General features: G+C 38.7%; 1 protein-coding gene across 1 annotated transcript; it reads left to right on the top strand.

The window, feature by feature from the left end:
- Window positions 1–4,338: 4,338 nt before the first annotated feature.
- Window positions 4,339–7,906, top strand: lum (lumican). The gene is made up of 3 exons (XM_042511309.1): window positions 4,339–4,417; window positions 5,379–6,257; window positions 6,520–7,906. The coding sequence occupies exons 2-3, from the start codon at window positions 5,384–5,386 to the stop codon at window positions 6,672–6,674; spliced, it is 1,029 nt and encodes a 342-aa protein (XP_042367243.1). The 5' UTR covers window positions 4,339–4,417; window positions 5,379–5,383; the 3' UTR covers window positions 6,675–7,906.
- Window positions 7,907–8,982: the final 1,076 nt, after the last annotated feature.

The following is an 8,982-nucleotide window of genomic DNA, read 5'->3' as shown; positions in this document are numbered from 1 at the left end:
ACTCTACAGATAAGCATTTACAAAAACAAGACAATACATGGAAAAAATGTTTTTTTTTTTATAATTTTAGACCAGAAAATTATGACTGAAAGCAGTCAAAAGCTGCACAATGCTGCAGATTGAGATGTGGATTCTCAGTCTCTTTTTGCTGTTACTGGAAGTAAATTAATTCTATATGGAAAATATTATTTAACGTATCTTAAAATGATGTCAGTAACATAGCAAGGCCTTTATTTTACTTACAATTGCAACTTAACAATAAACATGTTAAAGTTTAAAGAAAGTGCAAATGAGGCAATGATGATTAACTGATTTTAGTGAATATTACTTTACTTCTTTGACTTTTAAAAGACAAAATACAAATTATTTTTAAACAAAAATCTGGTTCAGCCTCTCAAATTTTTCATGGGTGGCAGTTGTATCAATGTTATGTTGTTGCATGAATTTATGTTCTAACACAATTCATTACTTGGCATTACTGCAGGGAAATTAAACAAGTTACAGTTGAGTACATACAAAAGTATTAGGAAAACAGCACTGGAAGCCAATGTCTGCCATCTGGCCTAATGGAAAGGATATGAGAGCATAAAGCAGACATCAATACAGTGGAGGAGAAGAAGCACAGTGACTAAGCAAAATGACAAAATGTCTGTTTTCCAGCTTCCACTCTGCGAACAGTCTGGAACAACTTAAGTCTGGGCTCACACAAAAACACTGCCAGTAACACCAGCCTCAAAGAAATAAATATTTTGAGCAATTTCCCGATGAAGGGCACAAATACGAACTGTGTCTTCTGTGTCTTTATTCAGTGAGAGGGGGTTTGTCTATTCTTTGCTGTACCAAGTATCAAGGGTTAGTTTTTGATCATGTGTGCACATGAAGTAGTGATTTCTGTACTTCTGTACTGATTTCTGGCTCAAATCAATGGTTTTGTGGAAATAAATATTTAATGTAAAAGGTGATGCTTATAGTGTGAAATGGGCTAAACATGTTGTAGTGCATGGGGAGAAAAGAGAGAGAGAATCATTAGGAACGTTAAAGATGCACCTGGGTTTTGTGGGCCTGTGACACCAGGTGCAGCTCGTTACCCACAATGTAAAAGACCAGCACACTTGGCCTTCTGTTCTGCACTGGGTAGGCAGCACGTTGTAGGTGTGTGTCAGGAGTTGAATCTTTGAAAGAGCAGCCTTATTTTTCCTGAATTTGGAGGAAATAAATTAAACAACAATGCATCCTTTGCAGCCCTCTGCATCCCACAGTTCACTGCGCGCCCATTGGTTGTTTAAACTCCTTGAAACCTACGCAAACCTGTTTGATTTCTTTTAAGAGCTTGGGAAGAAGTCAGGGAGCAACTCAAGAGCAAATGACCCAAATATTTGCTTAAAACTTAGTAATCCATTATTTGTTCTTGACATACAAACACAGCATTGGTTTTGGGTCCAGAACTACAGGAAAGCCTAACTTCCAGTTTCCAGCTTATGGTTTTATCGGCCTTTTTTTTACAGGAGACATTTTTACATGTCACTTTTGGTGTAATTAATCATATTAATGCTGAAAATCCACTTAGCTTCTTTGATTTCAGGATCTTTGTATTCTGCATGCTGGCTCACTGAATGCATTTACAAAGTAGTCGTAAAAGTAGACAAAACAGTCCACTTTTTGCCCTTATTCCAAAAAAGAAAATTATCCCACTAAGCTGTTTACATGGCTAATGAAAAAGGACATTCCACTCATACTCCCATTTACATGCAGGTGTGCATACTTTGATTAACATATCCTAACTTGCCATTTATCATGTAAAAATCAGAAAAATGGAATGACTGGAGTCCTTTTGCTTCTTTCCTTAGCTTTCAAAATGGCTTTTATTTTGTGCATGCATTCTACCCCACAGCCTTGCACACTGTTGGCAAGTTGGTTTGCGTAAAATAGACAGAGCTGGCCATAAAGAAGCAGAGGCCTTGTACCACACACTGCAGTAAAAACCCTAATTGAGATGTATATTCCAAATGCACTGTATATTTGCCCAAGTATTGCTGTTAAAACCCAAATAATATCAACATATCCCTTGTTTAAATCAGAAAATGCTAAAGTTGTAAAAAGTAGTATGTAATACACTGACTGTGGATGAACACTTCATACAACCCCACTTCAAAAAATCCAAACTATACCTTAAGAGACTTTAAGGACTCTGGCTGCGTGTAGGTTTGTTGTTAGGTTTGGTTTAATTTGTTCAAATGAAACCAGAAAACAATTCAAGAATATGATAATACAACACACTCACTGGTTCGCAGCTGATTGTGCATACATGTGTTAATTGCCCTTAAGGGGGTTTGAACTGTTGACCCAACAACACTAATGACTTGCTCACATGGCGTTTGAGGCATTTACTGTGACTCTAAAGTCATCTATCACTAAATGTCAATGGAGACACACAAGAAAGAATAAAAAGAGGGATTTTTTCTTCAGAAACAAAGAGGCAAATGAGTCAGATGAGGAGAAATTCACATAGATTAAAAGAAAGAAAAAACTGAAATGTAACGTTCGCTGAATGGGTCAAAATTGGCTACAGAGAGAGGAAATGCTTATAGGTCATTTTTCACCAAACAGCAAAAATCTGAGATGCATTAAGTTTGCTTAGATGACTAACTGTTGCAAATTACTTCTTGCTTTCTCATTGTGCAAGTTTTGAAATGCTTTGTGTACTTAAATGACAAACTGTTTGTTTTGGTCTTCATACAGTTTCCATTCACTTTTCCCATGTTTGAAAAGCACGGCGTCTACTTAAAGTAACTTTGCATTCTTTCTCAACCTCACAGTTTGTGCAACGTTACTCATTGATGCATGAACAGTCTGCAAAAGCATCCATTGGGCCAACCAACACAAGCCTAACCCTTCCCTTCATGCCTCATTCTTCTTTCCTTTTGCTGAACTTTATCTGCGTATTCAAGTTAAAGTAAGTGTGGGAGGCGATGAAAACGAGATGACTCACATAGTTCCTTGCAGTGCTGTATTAGATTATGAACCACTGCTCCACTTTTACTAAGATTTCAAACTTGTAGACCCAATTGTAGAACTAGTATGTACTAGTAAATTAATACTAGTATACACTAGTATTAGTGTATTAGTACTAGTAAAAAAGTAGTACTAACATGTTTTTCAAAGCCAATACTATCAAAAACTTTATTTCTTCTAAATAAACATCTCAAAATGGTGTTTTCAACATCAATGAGAATGAGGGTGTAATTTCTTATGACTGCACGAGTCAATAAAAAAGATGATTTATTGGGTCAAACAGGGCTCCAGATGCAACCGAAGACAAAAGGATTTATAAAATTTTGTTAAACTGATTTACTGGTGGGGGAGAAATATCTTGGGAAATCAGATATGTTGAGCTAGAATTTGAAGTATGAAAGTTTTCCACACACGAGCAATGCGTCCAAGATGGATTGTGAGTAGAGTAACAGACCGCACTGCGACCAATTAAATCCAGGCGTCAATTCCCGGCATGTTGTGATGGACGTCCACCAACAAATGGGAGAAACATTTGGCCATTTATCTCCTCCACCCCCCAACCTCAATTGCACCTATCAGGTGATCTACTGTGGTCGTATGTATAGCAATACAGATTGGAGGGCTGGTGGAGAAGAAAAATGTTGAGCTAAAGGAATGAAAATAATTTATAGCAAAGACATATGGGATGAATTTGATCCTACTTTACCTACCCTCACCCCTTACAGAACCATGCCATTGGTCAAAAACAAAGGCAGGAGAAGAAATGTTTGCGTCAAGTGTTATGCAAGTCCTCTCTGGCCGTCTCATAACCTTTTTGTCAGATTTTCCAAAGCCTTATTCACAGCTTGAGAGGTACGGCTGAATTTATTCCTCTTCACAAGCGGCGTCTGGGTTAAATGGCTGCCAGAGATCGTTTTCACATTTTTCCACCCATAGCGTCTCCTACTCTTTTCCACAAACAGACTCCCCAACTTTGAGTTTCTGCTTGCACACATTTGGGTTTTGTTTTGTTTGCAAGATAATTACCAAAACTCTGTAAAGCTGATTAACGTTGGAAAAGGTGGAGGTAATATTAAAAACATCCTACATTTTTTAGCTTTTTTTGAGGTGTATTTGCACCTGCTGTTGGTTAGTTTACCACAGTTTTTGGATGATGCTCCTCTAGACATTCAAACGAATGACACCTTGAATTTATATGACGACCTGACTCCATCCAGTTTGCTAAAGAAGCCTCCCCTCCTCCCTCTTTGTCTCTCCTTCTACCCCCTCTCTCTCTCTCTCTCTCCTCCCCCTCTCTCCTTCTTTCTCCTCTGTGTTTTTCTCCAGAGACCTCCAGTTTTTGAACACCACACTGTTCTTACCTACTGGCCCTCTACCCCACGCACACGAGGAGAGAGAACCACAGGTAAGCCTTGCATGTGGAGGCATGGATTTGTGATTTCCTGTTTGATTATTCCTCTTTAATTTCTGTTTTCCGGATGGGATTATCAGCTGTCACTGCAAGGCTTTTGGGCAGTGGCTAGTGCTGCAGAGAGAAGACAAGAATACCAGGACAAAGAACAAAAAATAGTGATAGAACTTTGACGTTCTAAGGAAATCCTTGTATTAGCCTAAATCTTACATGTTTATGCAGATCTGCAGTGCCTTTTTGAGACTGTTTCGTAGATTTCGGGGATTTAGGACTATGGAAATAATAGTGTTGCATTTGGATCCAGCTTCTGTCTGCATTTTTCATGTGTCTGGAATTAATTATTGTGGTTTTGCATTGTCTGCAGGGTTGATGTTGTACAGTCATGATCCTAAACTGACTGGTTTTAGTTATTTGGTCAATGTGCTTGCTTAATCATTTTAACAAAAGACAAAATAACACTTTTTTAGGGTTTCAAACACATGTTAAAAATTGGTGTAACACTGACGTACCGGTATGTATACATAAACTATTGTGTACTCTTGGAACATCTGTGTTGCATTATGGCTCCCATTGCTGGTTTATGTAGGAATGAAGCTGATAGATTAAGTGGGAGTTTGTTTGAAGCAACAGCTGTATTGATGTGGCTTGACACAGATTTAGAATCAAGAGTTGAATCAAGGAATCTAGGACTCATGGGTCTCCATTCGGTTGACGTGAACTCTTGACCGATTATATAATACCCTGGGGAGTGGGTGTGGTGATATGGTGCATGTATGAGAGCGGCAATAGTGAGTAAGATTGACATCTTTTGAGCATAATAGCTCAAAAAAGTTGTTTTATAGTTATTTTTCCCTTCAGTTTTCTTTATTTTAGAAATAAATTACATTTTTGTTGCTCTTGACCCCTCTAAACTTATTTTTTGCCTCCTCTCCTTTCTTGTCTGTTGGATCTCCAGAAGTCATGTTCCCTCTTCGTCTACCCTTGCTGGCCGTATTGGTCAGTATGGCCCTGTGCCAATATTATGACTACGACTACCAGCCCGTATCCATGCTAGGACCCTCAGGGCCAAACTGTAATCAAGAGTGCGATTGCCCAGTCCTGTTCCCCACCGCCATGTACTGCGACAACCGCAAGCTCAAGTCTGTTCCCTTTGTCCCAACGGGAATCAAGTACCTGTACCTCCAAAACAACCAGATAGAAGAGATCAAGGCCGGAGTGTTTGATAATGTTACCGATGGACTTCGTTGGCTGGTCCTTGACAACAATCAGATCACCAGTGGTAAGATAGCAAAGGGTACAATCGACAAACTCACAGCTCTTGAGAAGCTATTCTTTAGCAACAACAACCTAACAGAGCCAGTCATCCCTCCCTCAAAGTCTCTCGAAGAGCTGAAGATGATGCACAACCAGTTGTCCAAGTTTCCCTCTGGGCTTTTGAACGACAAGGAGAACTTGACCTCCATCAGCCTTCAGCACAATCAGCTGAGCTCAGACGGTATCAGCGGTGCATTCAAAGGGCTGAAGAAGCTGCTGTCCCTGGATGTCAGCCACAACAAGCTGAAGAAGCTGCCAGCCGGAGTCCCCAGTTCACTGGAGATCCTCTATGCTGACTACAACGACATCGACAGTGTCTCAGCGGGATACCTGAATAAGGTGCCTGCACTGCAGTACCTGAGGATCTCCCACAACAAACTGGTGGACTCTGGACTCCCTGCAGGAGTGTTCAACGTGTCATCGCTGGTGGAGCTGGACCTGTCTTTCAACAAACTGCAGTCCATCCCCGAGATCAACCAGCAGCTGGAGCAACTCTACCTCCAGGCCAACGAGATCAACAGTGAGTGGTCACCAGGACTCTTTATTCTCTTAGAAGCATTTACAAAGCTTACTTTTTAAAATTTTTCAAATCATGCTTTGTTTCCATCCATATTTGCTAGCTTGAAGTCTAGTCTATTGAAGTACTACACTTCTTTGTGCATTATTGCTAGAAAGTTTTGTACATAGAATAACGTGAAACCACAGAAATGTGTATCACATGCATCCTTCTACCAGTGGTCAAACACTTCACTTACTTTGTCTCCATTTTTGATTCTCCGCAGAGTTCAACCTGGAAAGCCTCTGCAAGTACGTTGATGTCCTCCACTTCTCTCACCTGAAGCACCTGCGTCTGGACGCCAACAACGTCACACACACCGACATGCCCCCTGAATACACCAACTGCCTGCGCCAAGCTTCAGATATCATGTTTGAATAAGGACCTCCCTCATTACTTCCATGACACAGCTCAGCCCAAAGCCTTCAGGAATTAAAGGGCAAAATATCCCTCCTGTCATAGCGGTCACATGTCCATGCACATAATCAGTATGCAAATCTGAAGTACTGAGATGGCATCTTCATCAATTAAAGATATATCTTAAATAAATCACGAGCTGTGCAAATTTGAGACAAAAATGGATGGCAAGACAACAATTTCACCAAACATGCAATCAGAAATAACAGATTCTCTAAAGATTCTCATTGCTCAAATATATATGAAGGCAAAAATGGGGGGAAACTCTAAAAAAACATATATAAAAAGGACCAAAAGCAATATGAATAGAAATGAATTCATATGCTTTGATTAACAACACACACTTTAAACATTCCAAACTTGCATTTGATGGCATTGATTATAGACACAATGGAGTAAACAGCGGCTCCAATGTCTCAATTCAGTTGTCTTTTTGTTGTCTGTCTTGTTTGTCCCAATGTTTAGCATGTATAATAATTAATCCATTGCTGTGCAAAGGACCAGCAAATAAGGACTGCGTAGTCCGATGTCAGTGTAAAATGCCTAATGTGAGAAATGTAAAGTAGCAGTTACATAGCAGTCATATTTTTCAACATCTTGGTCAAAGTAGTATCAAAGTGGTTTTATGGTAAATACCAATGCCTACAAAACACCAAATTGTGCCTTGATTGACTTGAAAAATAATAATACTGAGAGAATAACTTCCCAGTACTTTCCAGTACTTATTTTTAGAGAGTAACAGAAACAATACATGATTAAAAGACATTGGTATTCTCCTTTAAACTACTTTCAATTAAGCCTTGAGATGATATGATGTTTTCCAGAAATCACGAGTCAAATTGTTTCTTTTCCTAATTCCTAGCTGTCATGCGCATTGCTGATTTGTATACATTTGCATTACTTGCATGCAACCAATGGTACCATTCTTTGATAATAAACTACAGCTTTTGCAGTTAAGGTGCTCTCATTGTTACGTTGTTGTTCACCATGTTTGATGAATGCTTCTCACCGGTACAAAGTCAGTGTGGCAGCAGTGCCATGTTGACTGAAGTTTTGTTATTAGAATATCACATATTGTTCAGGTAATTTTTTTTTATTATATCGTGATTTCTTTTGTGGCCTTTGACTCGGTAACTGCTCTTGGATTTGCTGTGAGGAAACTAAACACAGTTGAATAAACTAATGTTTCCAACTTATTTGTATGATATCGCTTTTTAAGCCTGCTGCAATTAATTTTGAGCGTAAATGTAATCAAAGGGGACCTATTAAGCTTTTCTATATAATGTTGCAGTATTGGATGTTCGTGTCAATTATGGCCAAAGCTTTAAATAACGAAGGAAACGGATGTAAAAGTAATCCTGATGTGAAAAAAATCTCAGGCTTCAGACCGTTCAATAATCTGTGTGAAAGGTTGGTTTTTTTTCTACTTTTCTGCTTTTTCTACAAGTTGACATATTTCTTTATATGGTCATCTGCTCCAGGCACGCTACCCCAAGTGTTTACATACAGCGCTACATGTAGCTACATGCTAACGTCAGGAATACATTTAAACTTAGTTGCCAATGTTGATCATTTCTCCCCATTTTCAGATCATATTCCTGTTGGAACATGTCTGGTTCTGAAGATTTTGATTAATACACTTTTTTTAAAAAATTTCTTTTAGTGTTTTGGGGTTTGTTTGTTTTTTGGGTTTTTTTGTTGGTTTTTTTTTGCAGTAGAAAGTGCAGCTGTAGTCCTTTCCAGTTATTCCCCAGCTACAATGACGGTGCAGATGGAAGACCAGGATACACTGACACAAAGGGGGCTTGAGGAGACAAGCGCTAAAACTGAGTGTTTCAGACAGAGGGTGAATGCAAGTGTTCCAGTACAGACAGTATGAGAAAATAATGTAATTTTTTAACACTAAAGCATGTCAACATGTTTTAGTAAATATAAGTTTGAACCTAGCATAATAGGTCCCCTTGAAGGATGGCCTTGTATACTGAATTTATATGCTGACAGAGACTTTGTGCTATACCACTTGTTGGAGGAGAATCCTATAATAATTCTATATACATTCATAACTAATAAAGACAACTTTGGGGTTGGAAAAATAATACATTTAGCTGATACACTGTATACAGTTTTATAAAGCATGCATTATTGAGACATATCTGTAAAGGTATGCTGTCAAAGAAACAATCAAATTTGGGTGTTATCTTCCAATCTCTGAAGTTAATACTTAAATACAAATACAAATAAGAATCTAATCAATCTCAACCCTCATAGTCTG

The sequence above is a fragment of the Plectropomus leopardus genome, chromosome 22 (genome assembly GCF_026936395.1).
Source record: "Plectropomus leopardus strain MGB_pleo_1.0 chromosome 22, ASM2693639v1, whole genome shotgun sequence".
Classification (NCBI taxonomy): Eukaryota; Metazoa; Chordata; class Actinopteri; order Perciformes; family Serranidae; genus Plectropomus; species Plectropomus leopardus.
This window is presented reverse-complemented; position numbering and strand designations above follow the sequence as displayed.

Coding starts and splice junctions, on each gene's coding strand:
- lum (XM_042511309.1), top strand. CDS start 5,384: ATGTTCCCTCTTCGTCTACCCTTGCTGGCCGTATTGGTCAGTATGGCC. Junction 6,258..6,519: donor CCAGGCCAACGAGATCAACA/GTGAGTGGTCAC, acceptor GATTCTCCGCAG/AGTTCAACCTGGAAAGCCTC.